The sequence below is a fragment of the Arachis duranensis genome, chromosome 6, assembly GCF_000817695.3.
Source record: "Arachis duranensis cultivar V14167 chromosome 6, aradu.V14167.gnm2.J7QH, whole genome shotgun sequence".
NCBI classification, from domain to species: Eukaryota; Viridiplantae; Streptophyta; class Magnoliopsida; order Fabales; family Fabaceae; genus Arachis; species Arachis duranensis.
In genome coordinates, this window is record NC_029777.3 from 706921 (window position 1) to 729073 (window position 22153).

A 22153-nucleotide genomic window follows, 5' to 3' on the forward strand; every position below is an offset into this window, starting at 1 on the left:
CGACTGCTCTTTCTCGTTGGTGATTGTTTCATCGTCACTAGCAAAGCCTGACTACCGTGTGTTTTTCCATTCTGAATTTAGTATTTTGAATTGTTTTCATGTTAAAATGGAATAGAGATGTAAAAAATGATATATTGAAGGTTGGTCTTATTCATTGAGAGTTATTTTTTCCTCTTTCTTTACTGCTTTTAGTCCTTAGAACTTAGCAGTTATATCTCCAACTTGTGCTGGATTTATCCTGTGCTAAGATGAGTTTATCATTTGTTTATTTTTTTTAAATTTTTTAGTTTTTTAACAAAATCCATGGATATTTGCTTTTTGATCGAAAGGGAATATGGAAAGTTGCGGGCTTTGGTTTGGCAAAGTAGCGAGTTGTTTCATGAGTAAATGCTTGAGTTGATTCAAATGAGTGAGGGAGATTTATGAAGGTGAGGATGAGGGGCTGAATTATTAAGGTGAATTTTGGTTTTGAGTAATGCTAGGGCCAGCAATTTATTTTTGTGATTGTTAGCCATCAACTAGTTATTAATAATAATTTGATAGTGTGAGATTGGTGTGAGATTTTATCCAATAACTCACTTTTTTTTACTAGTTATATGCTGGCTAAAATTTAATAAAACTGTCGGTCCTAGAGTTTTCCTTTTGGTTTTTGCTCTAAAAAGAAAAGTAGTGTAAATGGAGAAGGTGATAAAAAGAGTATTTGGAATTTCATAAATTTTGTAGCGGAATCAATTTTAAATTTAACGATTAAATATTTGTCAGATAATACAAATTTTTTATGAATATAAAGTTAATTTAATTTTTTTGTAATTAGTTTTATGGCGGTCAAATCTTTAAATTTAAAAAATTTTATCAAAGTATTTTATAATAATTAATAACATTATTTTTTAATTTAATTAATAAAATATTAGCTGAGAATAAGGTTAGATACAATGACATATGTCTAAGCTTATTTAATTTTTTTATTAAGACTAGATTAATAAAAAAAGAATTATACTGTGTACACTAACATTAATCATTAATATAAAATATATACAAAAATAAATTAAACAATATATATATATATTTATATATAAATATATTAGTGACTGATTTTAATAGCTAATTTTAATGTATAAATAATAATTTTGTAAAAAAAAAAATGCGCGTCGTTAATTCGTTATATATGTAATGTCTAACATGTATCAAATGCCCCGCCACCATAACTTATTGAAGTGTTCCTGCTCCATAATTACATAGGAATGTCTATCAAAACTCGAAAGAGTTACGCACTTACGCCTTTTGCGAAATTTCTAATAAAGTAATAAAATTGTTTCTAGTAAAAGATGTTTGTGATAAACAAAAGAAAAAAAGAAAAATGAAATTGAAGAAATCTGGATTTGACGGATCAACAATTTAATAAGGAGCCAAATATAATGCAAAAAAGTGTCTTTTGCAGAATCCAAGTTAACTAAATGAGGTAAGTGGATCTAATTCGATCATAACAAAGGTAAACAAAAGTTACACACTTCCCTTTAAATTCGATACATTTTACTGACCCATTTTGACATTGTGGGCTCATAAGCCAGAAAATATTATAAAAAATCAAGAATTGATTTTATACTCTTCAATTAAAATTTTGTTGTGTATTTTACTATTTTTAATATTGCTTTTTACATGTTCCTATACAAAATAGGAAAAAGAAATGCCATCAGAATCCAATATAGATATATAATATATGAAATAAATCACTCCATTTTAGGAAAAGATAATATTTTTAGATTGTGGTGAACCAAGACAAGAGACAGTTTCAACCTAGCTTGCTTTCTTTTTTATATTCTTTTCAATCTTGTTTCATGGATTACTTAGCAAATTGGGAAGGATCACATCATCTATATTTATAGCACTATAACCAGCTAGCCAATTATCCATTCATCATTTGTTCCCTCCATCATCAAGGTTAGTACTACTGCTATCTATCTGAAACATTCTCTTTAAATGTTTTCTCTAATGATGCTACATTATGTCCAATTTCATTTTTCATACATATTTTAATGATTATATGTGTTTCTTGTTCAGATAAAGAGAACAAAAACATCTTTTATTTCCAAATAATTTTGACCAAAACAAAGGTTAAGGCTTAATGGCACCTAATGAAGACTCAGCAACAAAATTAACAGCACTTGTTGTGGATGATGATAGACAAGTAAGGATGATTCATCAGTGGATGCTGAACAAAGTTGGAGTGAAGAATCAGGCAGCGGAGAATGGAAAAGAAGCCGTACAAATTCATTGCTCTGGTCAAGGATTTGACCTCATTCTCATGGACAAGGAAATGCCTTTGATGAATGGCATTGAGGTAGTAATAATAAATTAATAATCTGATTTATTCAATACATTAACCTATCAAAATAATATGCATGGGCAATTACATTGAGACATAATTCTTGCACATTCTTCATATATAGGCAACAAAGGAACTTCGTTCAATGGGCATTTGTAGCAAAATTGTTGGGGTGTCATCTCACTCAGAGGAAAAGCAAATACAAGAATTTATGGAAGCAGGGCTTGATGATTATCTAGTCAAACCTTTGAACATGGCTAAGCTGCGTTCAATTCTTGATAATATCATGTGATACCAAAACTAGTAATTGATGCAAGAGACCACTCCCTACCTTTTGAGTTTTTTGTGGGTTGAATAGAAAATGACCAATGCAATTGTGAGTCTAGTTATTACTTATAGAACTACAATAATGATGGTTTTCTCTGTAGACAAAAATAGAGAGCAAGCGTTGGTAAAAAATCCGTTTTACTGTGGTAATTGAAACATTTTTGTGTGTGTAAAAACAACCAAATTTTCCTTTAAGTTGCAAAAGAATATCGATTGTTCCTGATGCTAACGGTTCAGCTCTATCAGACACAATTGATAACCGGTAAATCTTCGATACAATTAGTACATATTTAAATTTCTGTAAGTTTTGTAAAATTACACGTAAAAAATGTACAATACAATACTACTCATCCACATGGAAGATCCATAAGAAAATTTGAGGAGCTAACAATTTCATCATTCCTAGTGCACATGATATTCTGCCGGAAAGGTTGGCATTAGCTCCAAGAAGAATGCTTTGGGGCCAAGTACCTCTTACTTGGTCACTCTTTTATTTGTCTTCCCCTCGGCAGTTACCATCTAGTGATAGAGATTGCAAGTGGTGACTTCATAATCCAATCATTTTTCTTCTTCCTCAGAATCCGACTTTGCGAACACTGGCTCGGGTTGAGTATCTGCATATGCTGGAGCAATGAATTTTGGATCTTTTGCTGCTGCGTCAGCATATTTCAAGATGGCTTCCCTTGGATCCTCCTCCATCCATGTCTCCTTGATCATACCTCCTTGCTGCAATTGCATGAAAATATAAGTACTTTGCATTTTCATATTCTGAAGCATGAATCCGTTTAAGTCTAAGAAAAATGATGAGAAACACATGTCAGACAAATACCTTCATAAGATACTGGGTTAGTAAGCTTCCTTGACTTGCACCGACCCGTCCACCAAAGCCAGGTCCTGTTATGGGAAGTTCAGGCTTGTGGGACTTCAATGGATCCTTTAATACTTTCTCCCGTTGACGCTTACGGCTTGGCTGATCTCTAAACAGTGGTAACGCATGGGGATTGTGAATGACAGGCTTTGCCTCAAAATCGTCGATTGATTTTTTCCTTGGTGCACGTGCAACACAAACAAGGGCTCCTCTTTCACTGATGGTGGGATCATATAGTATGTGAGTCCCTCCTTGGTTTTTATCACCAACCGTTGCAAAGATCTTCAGAAAAGAAAAGCAGTTCAATAAAATTATTAAGTATAAACACCAAAAATGTCCTCCTTAAAGTAAAAATAAAACAACACAAGAATGTAATTTATGGGAAGTTGAAAGAAAACTGCAAAATGTTACCTGATTCAGTTTAGGATGCCAACAACACCGAACAACACTACAAGAGGGGGATATGCCAACTCTTGAAACAAGTTCAAGGTTTGCTCTATCAAAGAAGCACAATAAACCCCCAACTGTGCTCTCTCTTTCAACAGATGTTCCAGTAAAAAATAGATTCTCACCAGGACTGAATGCAATATTTGTTTGTCCGTAATTATTTGGAAGATCCTCAAATACCTTCAATGCTTCCTTTGTTTTACGCATATCCCAAACCTGAGACATATTTCATTGGTTGGTGAGAAGTCGAGAAGATTAGTTAACAACATATGGATTCCTTATAAAGCAAGAAAACAGAAACAAATGAAGATAAGATTTTTGTGAGATATAATGGTTTACATACCTTCAGTGAACCATCAAAGCTTCTTGACAATAGGATATTCCCATCACTAGAAAATTTCAGACCAGTAATATCATCTGAATGACTCTTTTCAATATGTATATCTGGCCTACTCCCCCACCCAGGCTTAATGCTCCAAACCTGTGAAAATCAATGGGAATTCCAAGGAATATAAGGAGAAAACCAATGTTTTTTCTAGCTTAAAAAGCTAAAAGAGCGAATGTATATTGACTTTATTATAAGTGAAAATGTTTTTACCTGTATAGAACCATCTCCTATACCACCAGCAATGCGTTTACCATCATGGTCCCATGCACATGTGGTTACAGGAACTCTTCCAGGCCTTGCAAGCTTTGGTTTAATTACCTATCCTTTGAAAGTTAGCAGTGTGAGTTCAACAACGTGAATGAAATGTAAATTATTATGTTGTAAAACACAAATGATCACAACTCCATTCACACATACATAAGATGTCTCATGCATTATATCCAGTATAATTGGGTAAAGAACTGGAAATACATTAGCTGAAAATCCTGAGTCTCACAAAAACCACAAAAAAATAATAATAATTAAGAAAAGGGCAATCTCATCAAAAGTAAGTACTTGCCTACTTGGTGAAAAATTGAAGCATAAAATTTCCCTCTGCATTAAGTACTTAAACAGAGCAACAAATAGACAATGCCAATAACCTTTTCACAACAATAGGTGAAATATCAGTCAATAATTCTACAAGAAATATATAAAGAAGCAGATGCTTTTGGCCTCATTTGTTTAGAGAGCTTCAATTTTTATTTCAAAAATCTATCGAAAAGATATATGGTAGTAAATGTGTTTTGAAAAAAATTATGAGATATGATATTGACCATGCATACAATTTGTCATTGAAGATGACGAGGAAGCAGAACTTGTCCAAACCTGCTTCTGGCTTTTGAAGTCATTTACATCCCATATTCGCAGTGATCCATCCTCTGATGATGTTAAGATTGTCTCTTTAGTTTTTGGATGCCACTCTCCACATGTCAATCCAGATATGTGGCCCTTGGTATTCTTTAGATCACGAATATACATGTCTCCCTTCATAAACTCTCCCAAAGTAAGCCCATCGCGATCATAAATCTGCAACAGAAGAAATATATATACAATCAGTCAAATGAAAAGCACTAAAGCATCATTTAAGTCAACAGATATGATGTAACGTGCTTACCTTTGCTTGAGCTGATCCAGTCACACACAAAAACCGATCTGCTGTTGGACTCCAGCTTAAGTTGCGAACTTGATGACCTTCAGCGGGCTCCAGTTGTCGAAACGATTGCAAACGAGCATTCATTCCTTGAAAATCGTACATCCGCACTGAGTAGTCATAACTTCCAGAAAGCACTCTAGATCCAGTGTGATCTACAGCAAGAGCTGACACAACCTGTTAACAGTTTTCCCAATGTTATCATTAATATATATCTTTACATTTCACTACAAAACAGCTGTTGATTCCCTTCACATTCTTATAATTCAAAATAAAGTAACATACTCATTCACGGTGTCTGCCTTCTAATGGATTTTACTCTAAACTTCTATACTACTCAAGTTTAAGTTACTCGTAGTAAATGTGAAACCTCTCTGGATTATTCGGCTTGCAATAGAACCCTAACACTTTCTTTTCTCTGCAGTATATTATTATAGACTTAAGCTACTGCCACAGCTAGCATCAAATCATGCTTCCTAGATTATAAAATTTTTTTAGGAAACACTTTAAATGCATAATCAAGGGATACAAAGCACACAAAAGCAAATAATAATCAAATTAAACTATTTCTTCTCCATTCACAATTTGTTACGCTAATTCCCAAATTAAACCCACAAACACACGTTAAGAGAGAGAATACCTTGGTGTGGCCCTTGAGGACAATCTCGTTGCTAAGTGGAATACGGAACCGGTTCCCCAACTCATCTCCATTGGAATCATCGTCGTCGTCGGAGCTCAAATTGTTACCAGACGGCGGCGGGGGCGGCCCAATCATATCGTCGTCTTCGTCCTCATCCGCCCCCGAACCCACCCCCGGAGGTGGAGGGGGAGGCGGCCCCACCATGGCGCCATCGTCGTTATCATCCTCTGCCGTCGGAGGCGGAGGTGGCGGCGGGCCAATCTCAGAACCGCCACCACGATCAGCAAGAGTAGGGGTAGGGTTTTTAGAGGAGCGTAGGGAATTGAGCCATTCCTTAGAAGAAGAAGAGAGAGAAGGAAGAGCGCTTGCGGTTGCAGGCTTCGAAGAAGAAGAAGAAGAAGAAGGAGGAGGAGGAGGAGGAGGAGGATTGGTATTAGATCGACGCGTGGCGTTGTGGATGGCTTCGAGAGGGGTCTGAGACTTGGATTGCTTGCCGAAGCTGAGAGGAAACTGAGCCCTAACGCCGTCGTATATGTCAGCTTCGTCCTCCATTTTAACTTTGATTTGCCCAACTGATATCTGGTTTATTGGGTGTGCTCTACGGCTCTACCGCCATCAAAGACGCACTGCATAACCACACAGCGATTTTTTTTTGGGCATTTTGGGTTTATGGGCCTCCATCTTTGTCCGCTTGTCAGCCCAATTAACTTTTTCTTACGACACTGTATGTCTGTATCGGTCATTGGGCCGCTGCCATAACTGGTGATAGTTAAATAGTTCAATTGGAATTGAATAGTGATTAAATCGATTTAATTATTTCGAGAACGAATTTATGCATGAAGATGGGAGAGGGATAATGCATCCCCGTATCTCCAGGCGCTAGTGTGCTTTCTTTGTTTTCTTTTGTGTTTTTTTTTTGTTTTTTCTCTTTCCTTGGGCCTATGGCCCCTCATATCATCAAAATAAAAACATTAAAATTTATGATTAAAAAAAATCAAAACACACATAATTAACAAACACATTACATGCTAACCCTAAGAAAATAAATTAGTTTTAAAGTTTAAACACTACTTATACAAATTTTTAATTATTGAACCCAAACTTACACAAATTATATATAGTCAATAACTAAGTATTGATTATTCAACATAAATTATACAAAATTTCTATTCACATCAACAACCAATGATACATACAGTTTTAAAATACAAAATTAATAATTATATACAGAATTTAAACTCAGATGTCAAAATTAATAATTACCATCATCAATCAACAAAATTATTTTAAAAAAATTAACTTCAAAAATATTATAAAAATAAAAAAATTAACAAAAATAATTAACTCAAAAGTATAGATTAACCATAATTAATTTCAGAAAAAAATTTACGATTAAAGAAGTAATGGAGGAGTACTCACTAAAAAAGAAAAGACAACCAAACAACAGAGACGTCCGTAAGAAGGTGACAGCCGAGCAGTTAAACGAAGGTGACGGTGATAAGAACAAGCGAGCAGAGAAGTTCGCGTTTTGCGTGAGACAGAGTAAGATCAGAGAGAGAAGTCGAGTAGAGACGTTCACGACGGCGACGAGAACAAGGCCGAGCAGACGTCCACAACGGGGACGAGAACAAAGCCCAGAGACCTTCGCGATGACGACAGCGTGCTCTGTATGATACAATGCCAACGGTTGACGGTACCCTCTAGCCGAGGAGAGGAGTTCAGCGATGAGAAGGTGGTTGCAAGCAGTGGCGGATCCACGGGGGGACCTAAGGTGGCCATGGTCCCTCCCAAATTTTTTTTAAAAAAATAGTAAATAGTAATAATTAATAATATTAAATTTTTTTATATATAATATTAAAAAAAATATAGTTACAAAATTTTATAAATTAAAATAACTAAAAACTGCACTATGTATTGGATATTTGAATTATTGTTGTTCTTGTTAACAAATAGCTCATTCTAATAATTAATAAAAATGGTTCTATTATACTAGCCCAAGCCCATACTATTAATTAAAGTAACCCTAGTACATTTTTCAAATATTTATTTCAAACTATCATAGGCATAGCGTCACTTTTCTCTCTCTTTTAGTGATTCCCAAACTTTTGGTCTTCTACTCTTCTCATTTTAATTTTCTTTCCATACCAAAACAAGACATATGAAGAAAAACCATTGAAGAGAAGTGAACAACAAAATATTAACCATTGAATGCACAACAAAGATTCAAAGAGGTATATTTCAATTTTTTTTAAGTTAATGACAATGTCAAGTATTATTTACATTATTTATTTAAAATAATTAATTTATTTTTTTTTATAATGGACAGTGTTCAAAGATTGAAGTGAGGACAAAACTCAATAGAATTATTTTTTTGTGAGACTTGGAACAAAAAATAATCAGGTAAATCAATAACTTTATTTTTGGTTATTATATATTTGTGTTTCTAAAATTATTTGTTATTACTGAATAGGTTTAATATTTTTTTTTAAGAAAATAATATATATGCAATTATTTTTGTTTTTTTTTTGTTAGATAGTTCAAGTTAAGTTAAAAATGTCAAAGATGAAAACAATTCACTCATTTTTCAAGAGAAAAGAGAGAATATATGATGAACAAAATTTAGCTTCAGATTCTTTGAGTAATGTTCAAAATATTATTGAACAACCTGTGACACAACTTGTTGAGCAAGATATTCAACCCCCGCTTCCAAAATAGCAAGGACTGAAATAGATCAAGTTAATATTGATACATTGATGCGTGATCCCGGAAAGCGTCCGCAAATTTGGAATTATCCTATCAATCAACAAGATGAAATCCGTAGAGCATACATAAAGTTTGGACCATATCAATTTATTATGGATGAGTACCCTCTTTGTTTGGACCATAAAGTTTTAGTATGTAGTTGAACATTGACTTTTATATAATATAATTACTTTTTTGATATATATGCTACAAATCATATTTTGTTAATTTTTTGTTATATTTTATATTTAATTGGCCCCCTCTTATAAAATTTCTGGTTCTGCCACTGGTTGCAAGGATTGCTAATGGTGAGTGTGAGGTGGCTACTAAAGTTGCGCCATTTAGGTTTTTTTTTTCTAATTCTAGGCATTATTCATGTATTACATACTCACACAACACACTTACACATACTACATGAGTTCATTTAAGGGTTCATTTTTTTTCTTATAAGACTTTAACCCGGGTGCAGCTTTTTGTGAGGCAGATTATTCTACCCCTAGCTCCAAGTCTCGGCCGCAGGATTTGGTTTAATTCGTTTATGAGAAAAGAAAGGGGTGAGGGGGTGTTGCGTCTTTTTGGGCTTTCTATTTTTTTTTTGTTCAAAACGACAACATTCATGTTGAATAGCGAACTAGGCCTTCAAAAAATTGGTCCAGTTCATTCAGTTTATCAGTTAATTACCAATTTAGTTAATTTTTTTACCAATTTTTTGTAAGATGATTTTTGAGAATAATCGGATCAGTCAAAGAACCGATTTTCAATTAATCCGATCGAGCCAATAGATTCGATCCGATCTGATTTTTAAAATATTGGTCAGTAAACAATAAATCCATTGACCAAAATTGTTTAAAGTTGAAACCAGGTCTCAAGAGTTTTAATTTATTCATTAAATTAATTTTTTAATTTAGGCTTTTTGCCCCTTCGTTAAACCATTTTATATTTAAAATTTTTTTAATTTATTTTATNCCTAGAAAGAGTTTGACAGCTACGGATAAAAACAAGTTGGACTTTATTTTTAAGAGGTCAAACTTGTAGTTGTATCATCAACCGTCCTACAATTTATTATGACTAATTCTATAATGTTTATAAATGTAGTGTCTAATTTTTGTTTAATTTATTTTCTTAACAAATTTTAAATATTTAAAAATTATTTGTATTTATATTTTAAAAATTAATTATTAATTTTTAATTTTTTTGACAAATTAAACACTACTTTTTAAATACCATCGCGGTTACCATCCGTCGCGGTACTGAGTTCCATTTAAGGGTTTGCCGCTGGCCAATGAGTTGCTGCATGCACAAGGCGAGATTCGAACCTCCGACACTTGCTTAAGCGGACTAGTGAGCTAACCACTAGACCAACCCAACTTGATTAGTTTCACATTTTGTTAAGTCTTCTTTAATATAATTAGCTTAAAGAGTGTTAGAAGGTTTGAAATAAAAAAAAAAAGAAAAGTCTAAAAAGCAAAAAATAAATTTATAATAAAGCTATGAACCAATAAATAATTAAAAGTAACAAGAAAAAAATATATAAGTAAAATAATAAAAATAAGTAGTGCAGTGGTTACAATTTTCTTATATTTTTAATGGTTAAAAATTCAAATCCCACATGTTACATAACATTTTAAACTTATTTCTAACCGGCAAAATTCACCTGCTAATGCGCAACTTGGATCAAATCTGAATGTGTTAGAATAAAATCCTCAATATCCTAAAGAAATATTAAAAAATAAAATAAATTAACTTATCTTTTTAATTATGAGTGAGTGAAAAGAGATAAAGAAGTTGCCACGGCTATTTTATTTAATTGGCAGAATCACAGTCGTTAATAGTGGGGTTGTACTCAATTAGTTGGTGGAAAGAGATCGTGCCACCATCGTTAATTTTATAATTAGGTGTGCACTAAAATTAGTGATCAATATAAAATATATGTTGAAATATAAATATATATTAAAAATAAATTAAATCACATATATATTATTAAAAATACTATTTATATACTAAAATAAGTTACTAATATATTTGTGTATAAATATATGTGTGGTTTAATTTATTTTTAATGTGTATTTATATTTCAATATATATTTTATATTAGTAGTTAATTTTAGTGTACATATAACATTATTTAATATTTATATATAAATATATTTATGATTAATTTTAATAGTTAATTTTAATGTAAAAATAGTATTTTTGTTAATTTTAATATAGGTTTAATTTTGATATCATTAATCAAAGTCCTAGCAAGTATGGTTCACATGACATAATCAATGATATCATCCAATTCAATATGTTTAATGGTTTGTCCATATGATAAGTTGATAACATGACATTAGATTGATTATTAGCACAATCTTGCTTTTTATCGATATTCCTCCAATGAAACATAAGAGAATAAGTAACCGAAAAAATCCGATATAGTGTTTTGAGTTGACCCTTTTGAAAAAGACAAATGCCAAGTTACAGGAATCATTATCACTAATATAATGCTTGCACTCGTCACTAGTGATACCTCTCATAAGTAGCAGCCCATGTGAATGTATCAATAAGTAATTGGTCACTCATTTTAAATTTCTGTAATGAAAAATACCACACCGTACATTAGACCGCGCTTGTTTCTGAGAATAAGATAGGACAATAAGATAGAACAAGATAGACACAAAATTTTGTATTATTATATTTTATTTGATGATAAATTAAAATAAATTATGAAAATCTAATTTATTTTTATTTTTTTTATTCAAAAAATTTGAGAGAAAAAATATAATTATATAAAATTAACAAAAATAATAAAAAAATAAAAATAAGTTGTGTTCCTTATTAGTGTCTTCGTATATTTTCTGTTAGGATGGACACAAAATACACTAATTCAGTGTCTTTAAACACATTGTCTATGTCCATGTCTCTTCTGCCAAACACAATTTTATGTCTCTATATCCCTGTCTCAGTGTTCTGTTTCTATAAACAAACGCAATCTTACATCTAGGACAAAGAAAAAGAAAGGTAGTATTTTTCTTAAAAGAGAGATTAATACAAGTTTATGGAGTATTATTAACAGAGATGGTATTAAATCATGTTTTCATATATATAGCCAAACACTAGAATCAAGGAACTACTACAAGTAATAATCATAATGGATGAAGGAGGTAGTTCCAGAGCGGGAATTCGTAGGATTAGTAGTACTAATTTTAGAGAGAGTTTCAAGAACATGTTGATAGAAAGTTCTTCATCACTTTGGAGTAACGATACCACCGGCGTGGAGACGTTTCCCAACAACTTCTCTTTTCACCAAGAAGATGAGGAAGATGATGAGGAAGCTCTCAAGTGGGCTGCCATTCAGAAACTACCTACGGTTGCGCGGATGAGGAGAGGGTTGCTGGCCACCCCCGAAGGGGTGGCCGACGAGGTGTGTATACCAAAACTTAGGTTGCAAGAAAGAAGAGCTTTGCTTGAGAGATTGGTTAGAGTTGCTGGTCAAGAGGATACAGAGAAGTTCTTCCTCAAACTCCAGGATCGTATTGAAAGGTAAGTTGGTTCAAATTCACTTCCAGTCGATTTCAAGTGAAGTTAATAGCCGAGAGTTGTTAAATGAAATTTAGTCAAATCAGTCAAATCATTTAATGCTCTTGATTATCAACTTTACGTGAAGTCGACTGCACTAGAGTTTTTACTAAGGTAATAATTAAGAAAGTATTTCTTTCAATATTTTAATTATGAAAATTATTATTTATATACTAAAATAAATTATCATGTATTTTGTGTATACATACATATTATTTAACTATTTTTAATATATATTTTTTATTTTAATATATATTTTATAGTAATAATTAATTTTAATGATTGATTTTAGTATACATCTAATATAATTATTTTATTACATTATTATTTGTTTTCAAAACTAATAGTTTTTTAGTCCATGCCATGAAAAATATGAGCATGGATAATTTTAAACATGTAAAATGTAAATTAACTCAATATTCACTAAAATTGATTTTTTTTTCAAAAATTATCCTATGTGATGGAAGAGCTATCGTATTAGTTTATATTTTCCATAGTTAAAATATTATCATTCATCTTTTTGTCAGAGAAAATAGTTTATTATAAGATTATAGAGTAAATTATTATTAATTGAATTTAATAAATGTGCCTTTTGTTGTGAGAAATGTTAGGATTTAATACTTTTTATCAATATTAATTAATACTTTAAATTAATACTTTATTTTTATACTATTATAATTTAAAATTTAAAGTTTAAAATTTAATATAAAAATATTTTTGTATTTTTTTAACAAGAAAGTCCAACAAAATAAGTGAAATAAAAACAACCACAAACAAATAAAGAAGTTAAAAAAGAAAAAAATTATAAAAAAATGATAAATTTTGTTAGTGATGTATCATTAGTCTTTTGTTATTGGATTTCATGGATGAGCTCTATCTTTTTGTTCTTATTTCAGGGTTGGTATTACTCTTCCAACAATAGAGGTCCGATTTGAGCATTTGAAGGTGGAAGCAGAAGTTCATCTAGGAACTAGAGCTTTGCCTACCTTCGCTAACTTCATACTCAATATAGTGCAAGTAAGATATGCATGGAAATAGATTTTTTTTTTCCATTCAATTGTTTTATCAAGTGTGATATTTTATTATATATTTTTAATTGAAAAGATAAAAATATGAATGAAAATGTTAAACAATTGAAACAAAAAATGAGAGAATTTATTTCTCCTTACATAAACGAGTGATTGAAATATTTTAGGAACTGGACTTTTTTTTTTTTTTTTTTTGATTGTTTTTGTGTTTTCAATTTAGGAGAAATTCATATGAAGGAATTCTAATACACATTTTCTGTTTGTGAATAGGGTTTATTAAGAACCCTTCATGTAATTCCCACCAGGAAGCAACGCATAACTATTCTCCAAGATGTTAGTGGAATTATAAGGCCAGCCAGGTAATAAAAGTATAGAAATTATTGTTCCAATTAATGAGATTGACATTATCACTGATAATTAGGGCCGTTCATGATTTGGTTAATCCAAAAACAAACTTGTTTTTGAGTTAGTCAAAAATATAATTTGGTTAATTAATCAAATTGATTTTATATGATAAAATTGTTTATTAACCAGTTAGAAAATTAAAAAACTGATTTTAAAAAAAATCGATTTTTTACATAAAAAATTGGATTTAAAAAAAAATCGGTTTTTAACTGATTACAAATCGATTTTAATCGGTTAAAAACCGTTCTTTTGTAAAAAATCGGTTAATCAATTTGAACACAAGAATTGTATAAAATTTAGTTTTGATTTTGGTTAATCGGTTAAAAACCGATTTTTAAAATTTGGTTTTAGTTAACCACTATTTAATAATATGGATATAATTTTTAAAATTGTTTTATTAAATTGGTTAACCAAAATATGATTATAGTTTTTTAACCGGTTAACCATAATTTGGTTATTTTATGAACACCTCTGGTGATAACAATTCCACTTGTTCATGTACAGAACAACATTGCTTCTGGGAGCCCCTGGCTCTGGGAAGACTACACTCCTCTTGGCTTTGGCAGGAAAACTTGATTCAAAACTAAAGGTTAAATTTTAATGTCTACTTGGGATGAATTTTAAAATATTATAAATGAAACTAAGTGATTGTAAAAGTTCTTGGAGCACATGAGATGAATCTAATTATGAAGGTGTGACTTATTGTTGATCAGTTGAACGGTAAGGTTACTTATAACGGTCATGAGATGAATGAATTTGTACCTCAAAGAACAGCTGCATATGTCTCTCAGCATGATCTTCATATTGGAGAAATGACGGTTAGAGAAACACTAGCCTTCTCAGCAAGAGTACAAGGAGTTGGAATTCGTTATGGTTAGTACACAACAGATACATAGTTTTGTTTCTTTGTCGAGAGTTCTTCTATCTAATGCAAAATTGAATAAAGTGCTAAAATATGTTTGGCATTTATATATGTAGACTTGCTAGAAGAGGTGTCTAGAAGAGAGAAAGAAAAAAATATTACTCCTGATCGAGATGTTGATGTCTATATGAAGGTATATATACTTGTTTTCATTGCATCCCTTAGGTAGCGTTTGGTGGAGAGATAGAGACGGAAAGATGAGAGACAAAGACTAAGAGACATAGAGATTAAAATAAATCTCAATATTTTATTTGGTGCAAAATGGGTGCAAAATGGGAGACAGAAATTAAAACATGAATGAAACTCTAATTTAATTTGCACAAAGGGTAAAATTGAAATTAATTAATTGAAATGAGGATATTTTAAGTATAAAATGTTATCAAAGTTTCGGTCTCTATCTAGTCTGTGTCCGTACTTTTTGAAGGTACTGAAATACTGAAATTTTGGAGACAGAGACAGAAATTTTATTACTAGTCTCTGAACCAACAAACATGATACTGTGTCTCAGTTTCCCGATCTCTGAGTCTCGGTACCTCAAAACAAACGCTATCTTAGTCTTTCTTAAATTCTGTTGAAAATAATGTTAGCAAAATATTCTCTTATATTTTTATCATATTGAGGTTGATCAACTAGTTAAACTTTTGATTTATTATGATCAGGCTGTAGCAACAGAAGGCCAGAAGACAAATTTGATTACAGATTTTATTCTAAAGGTAAAAGCTATTTCACTTTAAGGTTTTCTCTGGTAATCATGAAGTCATTTTGTGTTTATTTTTTGGTTGTTTTAATTCATGTTTTCAGGTTTTGGGACTAGAAGTATGTGCTGATACTATTGTAGGAAATGCAATGCTAAGAGGTATTTCTGGTGGGCAAAGAAAACTTCTTACAACAGGTAAAACAAGAACAAGCTAGATTTCAATCATTAATGTCTTAATTATCACAAACAAGAATCTAATTTTAGAAAAATTGTATATATACAAATATAGGAGAGGTGCTGGTTGGATCAGCTAGAGCTCTTTTCATGGATGAAATATCTACTGGTTTAGATAGCTCAACAACTTTTCGAGTAGTGAACTCACTGAAGCATCTCATCCACTCTCTTAAAGGAACTGCCCTTGTCTCACTCCTTCAACCAGCACCAGAGACTTACAATCTTTTTGATGACATTATTCTACTCTCTGATGGCCACATTGTATATCAAGGTCCCCGTGAACATGTTCTCGAATTTTTCGCCTTCATGGGCTTTAAATGTCCTGAGAGGAAAGGAGTTGCAGACTTTTTGCTAGAAGTAATAAATTTGAATGATGTGTTGTTTTTTTTTTGTATCCATAATCTGCATTATTTAATTTGATCTACACAAATTTATTATGATATGTTATAATAGGTGACATCAAGGAAAGATCAGGAACAATATTGGGTACACAAAGATCATCAACCTTATGAATTTGTGACAGCAAAAGAGTTTGCTGAAGCACTGCATTCATTCCATGTTGGGATAAGCATTGATAATGAACTTGCTACACACTTTGACAAGTCTAAAAGCCACCCAGCTGCTTTGGCAACCAAACTTTATGGCATAGGAAAATGGGAACTCTTAAAAGCATGCTTCTCTAGAGAATACTTACTAATGAAGCGCAATTCATTCATTCACATCTTCAAGCTTTGCCAAGTAAGTTTTGTTTTGCCATTGCAAGGTTTCATGTTCTTTTTCAGTTAGTCCATTCCTAACTTTATACAACATGCTTTAGATTGTTGTAGTGGCCTTCATTGTAATGACGATTTTCTTCCGGACTAATATGCATCGAGATTCTGTGGTGGATGGTGGTATATATGTTGGTGCAATGTACTATTGCATTCTTCTGATTGTGCTAAATGGATTTGCTGATCTGACTCTGACAATTTCTAAGCTTCCTATGTTTTACAAGCAAAGAAACCTTCTCTTCTTCCCTTCATGGGTATATGTTCTCCCTGAGTGGATCCTAAAGCTTCCCATAACTTTCACAGAAGTGGGAATTTGGGTAGTTCTTACTTACTATGTAATTGGTTTTGATCCAGATGTTGGAAGGTAAAACAGCTCTATTTTCAAATCTTTACATGCAATAACCAATTTCAATTCTAAGTTGCTTACATGGCTGCATATATGTCTCTACTTTGTGCAGATTCTTTAGGCAGTTCCTTCTTCTTGTACTTGTTAACCAGATGGCTACTGCCGTATTCCGATTTATTGCAGCACTTGGTAGTAAAGTGGCTTTCACAATTGGCTCATTTACATTGAGCATCCTTGTTATAGTGAGTGGTTTCATCTTGTCAAAAGGTATAATAGATACCAAAAGTTATTTTTATTTGAGAAACATCAATGTTTCTTTCTTCACTTATTGCTTACCTTTAGATTTCTGTCCCTATTTTTGTCTATATCTCCATAACCAAATATCTTATTGTTCTACATTAACTTAATTTTGTTTGCTTATTTTGTTTACTTGATGAACACAGATAATATGAAAAAATGGTGGTTATGGGGATTTTGGGCATCACCTATGATGTATGGACAGAATGCCATTGTAAATAATGAGTTTCTAGGCAAGAAATGGAGACATGTAAGTCTAATTTAGATTAAGTCATTCCATCTCTTCACCAATGAAATTGTGTTTTCACAAAATGATACAAACCATATAATATTTGGATATATTTTCTGATGCAAGGTTCTGCCTAACTCCACAAAACCACTAGGAATTGAAGTTTTGAAGTCCCGTGGATTCTTCACACAGTCAAATTGGTATTGGATAGGTGTTGGGGCATTGATTGGATATACAATAGTGTTCAACATTGGTTACATCCTTGCTCTTGCTTTCTTGAGTCGTGAGTTCCTTCGCGCCGTTTTTCACAGCAATCAAGCTCTTATATAGTAGATGAGATGGACTAATGTTACAAATTGATCATGCAGCAATTGTGCAGCAACATGGTGTTAAGTCAGAGCAATCTAAAAGCAATGAGCAGAATGCTCAAAAAGAAGGTGGAGTGGAGAACAATCATAACAGAAAGACAGGAATTATTCTTCCTTTTGAACCATGTGCCGTTACATTTGATGAAATAACTTACTCTGTTGATATGCCACAGGTGTGGAAAAGCACTTTGATCATAGTTCTTAGCTATTTTGAAAGTATAATTTTACTGAATTCTTGCACTGAATTATAGGAAATGAAGATCCATGGTGTTCTTGAGGACAGATTATGCCTTTTAAAGGGTATCAGTGGCACTTTTCGGCCCGGTGTTCTTACTGCTCTAATGGGTGTCACTGGTGCTGGCAAAACAACTTTGATGGATGTACTCTCTGGTAGAAAAACCGGTGGATATATCGGCGGAAGCATCACAGTTTCTGGTTATCCAAAGAATCAAGAAACCTTTGCAAGAATTTCTGGATACTGTGAACAAAATGATATCCACTCGCCAAACGTCACTGTATATGAATCATTGGTCTACTCAGCATGGCTTAGATTGTCTGCTGAAATCAATGCTGAAACCAGGAAGGTTAACCACAAATCTCTTCACTCCATGCAAAAAAAAAAAAATAGTTGATCTCATTTATCACTTTACTAAGTTTGGAAATGACTAGTTCTTGCAGATGTTCATTGAACAAGTCATGGAACTTGTGGAGCTGAATCTAATAAGGAATGCAATAGTTGGATTGCCAGGTGTTAATGGTCTCTCAATGGAGCAGCGCAAAAGGTTGACTATTGCAGTTGAGTTGGTGGCTAATCCTTCTATAATATTCATGGATGAACCAATTTCTGGGCTTGATGCAAGGGCTGCTGTCATTGTTATGAAAGCAGTTAGGAACATAGCAGATACTGGAAGAACAGTAGTTTGCACCATCCATCAACCTTGCATTGATATATTTGAATCTTTTGATGAGGTCTAATAGACAGAGTAAAATGTTGTGGCAACTAGCAAATTTAATTTTTGTTTGCTTTCATTAATTTGTTTCTAATATTTAATTTTCACCAAGTGCAGCTTTTCCTAATGAAAGTAGGAGGACAAGAAATATATGTGGGGCCACTTGGATATCAGTGTTCTCATTTAATCAATTACTTTGAGGTAGCACTTAAAAATTTAGGAACATTGTAGTTTTATCTTGCTAAAGTATTCACTCATGTTAACACTTTTTTCTCTTAAAAGGAAATTCAAGGTGTCTGCAAGATTAAAGATGGTTATAATCCAGCTACATGGATGTTGGAAGTAACTTCTTTAGCAAAAGAAATGGAATTGGGAATTGATTTTGCTCAGGAGTACAAAGATTCATCGCTGTATAGGTATTTTTCTCTTTTGTATAAATATTCAAAGGTAAAAACTCAGGTGAAGTCGACTTCACGTAAAGTTGATATCTAAAAGTCGTTAGATGAAAATTTAGTTAAATCAGTCAAATCATTTAACGGCTCTCAAGTATCAACTTCACGTGAAGTCGAGTTTCCACCATATTCAAATGGTTATTTATCTAAACTGGCCCATGTCATTTGTTTCAGGAGAAACAAAGAACTTATTAATCAATTAAGTATCCCAGTTGAAGGTTCTAAGGACCTTTATTTTCCTTCCAAGTACTCAAGGTCCTTTTTCACTCAATGCATGGCTTGCTTATGGAAGCAACATTGGTCTTATTGGCGAAATCCTCCATACACTGCTATAAGATTTCTCTACACCATTGCTGTTGCCCTGTTGTTTGGAACCGTCTTTTGGAACCTTGGATCCAAAATGTAAGACAGACAAAATTGGAAACTAACAAAATCTAATTTATAAAGCTCTTTATATATTTCATAATCATTATATTGCAGTGAAAAACGACAGGATCTTTTCAATGCTATGGGATCCATGTATGCTGCTGTTCTTCTTCTTGGTATTAGGAATTCTAGTTCAGCACAACCATTGGTGTTTGTGGAAAGAACAGTGTTCTATAGGGAAAAAGCTGCTGGAATGTACTCAGCTTTTGCATATGCTTTTTCTCAGGTAAGTAATTTAAATTTGTAATTTTAACTTCCTCACTTGTATATAGTTTATGTGTTTATTTTGCTTTTGTGTTAATATATAATTTAATTCGTTGTTAATATTTTTTTTACAGGTTGTGATTGAACTCCCTTATGTCCTTTTACAAGCTGTGGTGTATGGCATTATAGTTTATGCAATGATTGGTTTTGAGTGGACAGTGACTAAGGTTTTCTGGTACTTATTCTTGATGTACTTCACTTTCTTGTACTTCACCTATTATGGCATGATGGCTGCAGCAATGACCCCAACTCCACCAATTGCTGTTATACTTTCATCTGGATTCTATCAAGTGTGGAATCTTTTCTCAGGATTCGCAATTCCACGACCAGTAAGTTATTAGGATAATTGTTGAGGAAAAATGTTGGTGATATATATAGTGTAAAATACTGTGTCTAGTTATAAATGGTCAAATTCGACGTGAAAGATGACTCATTCTTTAAATTGGCACCCAAAAAGTTTTTTTTAATCAAATTCGTCTTTTAAAGATTTTAAGTTAGTCACATTAATTATTCCATCATTCTAATCACAGTACACCTGACCGTCTTAATTGGCTGTTAACATGATAAGTTTATGCAATCAGATCAACACAACCTTAAATTGAAGGACTTTGAGGTATTAAAATCTCTCAATTTGAGATTGATTTGATCTAATTTTATAAACTTATTATGTTACTATCCAATTAGGACAGTCAAGTCTATTGTTATGTTTTACTTAACATGCCATACCAACAAATTTTAATGCCATGAACAATAGAAATAATTAAAGGACTAATGTGATTAATTTAAGATAAGCAAATTTGCTTAAAAAAATCTTTTAAGAACCAATTTAAAAAACAAATAATTTTCAGGAACAAATTTGCCCATTAACTAATTATTAAATATGTACATATAAATATAACGGGTCTGTTCACAAGTATCTTTAAAAATATAAAAACAAAAAAAAAACTTTATAAAAAAGAAGTTGATTTTTTTGTGTATTTAATATCATTGAAAACTTCAGCGGTTTATATGTTTTCTATCCAATCTTTCTATTTTTTGCACTTTTAACAAATGTCCTACTTGTCACCAAAACCTTGAACATAATTAAACATCTCATTATTAACCAGTTATAGAGCACAAAACTAGATTATGCTTTACAAATTTATAGAATGACATTCTAATTGAGTAATTGTATAAACCTTTCAGTCTGAAATAATTATGCATATCAGTTATGAAAATGATTAAAATAATTTAATTTTAGATCACTTTAAGTGAGAAATATATTGACTATTTATTTTATTTGTATACTTTTAAGTGAAAATGACCATATATTTTAATGTGTTTCGTATTTTAATATATATTTTATATAAATAACTAATTTGATAATTTTTTTTTTGTACATATCATGATTTTAACATGTTTGTTATTTTATTCCTAAAAGATAACTCACTACTAATTTACTACAATATCATTTGTTATCGAAGAAAACACAATGCATACTAATGTCAAGTATTGAATTATTTCTTAGTCATGATTTAGTTAGATGTGTGGTGCATATTAATTGATGATTCTTTTCCTAAGCATACAAATGCACTACATTATTAGTAGTTTTTTTTGAATCTCGCTAAGAAGTTAATAAAGTATTTGTACAATATGCACAATGGGTTATTTATTTAGCCTAATATGAAGTAAAAAATGAACATCCAGATTAAAATACTACTAATTTCTCAAACACAATATACTCATATTATTCAGAATAACCATTCGGATACCAGGAATAATAAACATCTAATATCCTACTAAATCGAACATCTATATATTCCCATTATACACATTATATAAATATTCTATTCGTTCCTTATACTATTTTTTTTTTATTTTTATTTTGGCTTTTGGCTTTTGGTAACAGAGAATTCCTGTGTGGTGGAGATGGTACTATTGGGGAAATCCAGTAGCTTGGACTTTGTATGGATTGGTGGCATCGCAATTTGGAGACATGCAAGACACGATAGACTTCAATGGCAAACCTACAACAGTACAAGACTTCTTGAGAAATTATTTTGGTTTCAAGCACGATTTTTTAGGAGTGGTTGGAGTTGTAATTATAGGGTTTGCAGTTACTTTTGCATTGGTATTTGCCATTGCCATTAAGATGTTTAACTTCCAACGACGCTAACAAATTCAATGGAAGTCAGATTGTGATCGTTAGATATTTAGTATTAGTACTTTAGTAGTAGTGTATTAATGGTAATCCTCATTAATAATAAAAGATTTTGTCTATCATGTGTCTTAAGAATA

The 22153-nt window shown here is 32.0% G+C and overlaps 3 protein-coding genes across 3 annotated transcripts; 2 read left to right on the top strand and 1 right to left on the bottom strand.

Moving 5' to 3' along the window:
* Window positions 1-1386: 1386 nt before the first annotated feature.
* On the top strand, window positions 1387-2808 carry LOC107491666 (two-component response regulator 24-like). Its single transcript, XM_016112548.3, has 4 exons — window positions 1387-1459; window positions 1849-1938; window positions 2059-2338; window positions 2448-2808. Exons 3-4 carry the CDS (start codon window positions 2123-2125, stop codon window positions 2613-2615), a joined length of 384 nt encoding a protein of 127 aa, XP_015968034.1. The 5' UTR covers window positions 1387-1459; window positions 1849-1938; window positions 2059-2122; the 3' UTR covers window positions 2616-2808.
* LOC107491710 (uncharacterized) lies at window positions 2809-6868 on the bottom strand. Its single transcript, XM_016112616.3, has 8 exons — window positions 6186-6868; window positions 5510-5722; window positions 5221-5421; window positions 4564-4671; window positions 4309-4446; window positions 3930-4181; window positions 3480-3800; window positions 2809-3376 (listed from the first exon to the last, which is right to left on the bottom strand). The coding sequence occupies exons 1-8, from the start codon at window positions 6735-6737 to the stop codon at window positions 3209-3211; spliced, it is 1953 nt and encodes a 650-aa protein (XP_015968102.1). The 5' UTR covers window positions 6738-6868; the 3' UTR covers window positions 2809-3208.
* Window positions 6869-11976: 5108 nt separating this feature from the next.
* LOC107491712 (pleiotropic drug resistance protein 1) lies at window positions 11977-22153 on the top strand. The gene is made up of 23 exons (XM_016112618.3): window positions 11977-12452; window positions 13385-13505; window positions 13787-13875; window positions 14426-14510; window positions 14635-14794; window positions 14900-14976; window positions 15503-15556; window positions 15645-15735; window positions 15830-16131; window positions 16228-16512; window positions 16592-16908; window positions 17003-17157; window positions 17334-17437; window positions 17543-17699; window positions 17785-17957; window positions 18036-18368; window positions 18463-18753; window positions 18852-18935; window positions 19017-19150; window positions 19361-19588; window positions 19667-19838; window positions 19951-20205; window positions 21765-22153. The coding sequence occupies exons 1-23, from the start codon at window positions 12061-12063 to the stop codon at window positions 22029-22031; spliced, it is 4326 nt and encodes a 1441-aa protein (XP_015968104.1). The 5' UTR covers window positions 11977-12060; the 3' UTR covers window positions 22032-22153.

Bases quoted from the DNA above. Each gene is read 5' to 3' on its own strand.
- LOC107491712 (XM_016112618.3), top strand. From the start codon at position 12,061: ATGGATGAAGGAGGTAGTTCCAGAGCGGGAATTCGTAGGATTAGTAGT. The intron at 17,958-18,035 runs GTGTGGAAAAGC...ACTGAATTATAG, and splicing joins ACTCTGTTGATATGCCACAG to GAAATGAAGATCCATGGTGT. The intron at 18,369-18,462 runs GTTAACCACAAA...TAGTTCTTGCAG, and splicing joins TCAATGCTGAAACCAGGAAG to ATGTTCATTGAACAAGTCAT.
- LOC107491666 (XM_016112548.3), top strand. From the start codon at position 2,123: ATGGCACCTAATGAAGACTCAGCAACAAAATTAACAGCACTTGTTGTG. The intron at 2,339-2,447 runs GTAGTAATAATA...CTTCATATATAG, and splicing joins CTTTGATGAATGGCATTGAG to GCAACAAAGGAACTTCGTTC.
- LOC107491710 (XM_016112616.3), bottom strand. From the start codon at position 6,737: ATGGAGGACGAAGCTGACATATACGACGGCGTTAGGGCTCAGTTTCCT. The intron at 4,672-5,220 runs GTTTGGACAAGT...TTCAAAGGATAG, and splicing joins ACTTCAAAAGCCAGAAGCAG to GTAATTAAACCAAAGCTTGC. The intron at 4,447-4,563 runs GTAAAAACATTT...TGATTTTCACAG, and splicing joins TAGGAGATGGTTCTATACAG to GTTTGGAGCATTAAGCCTGG.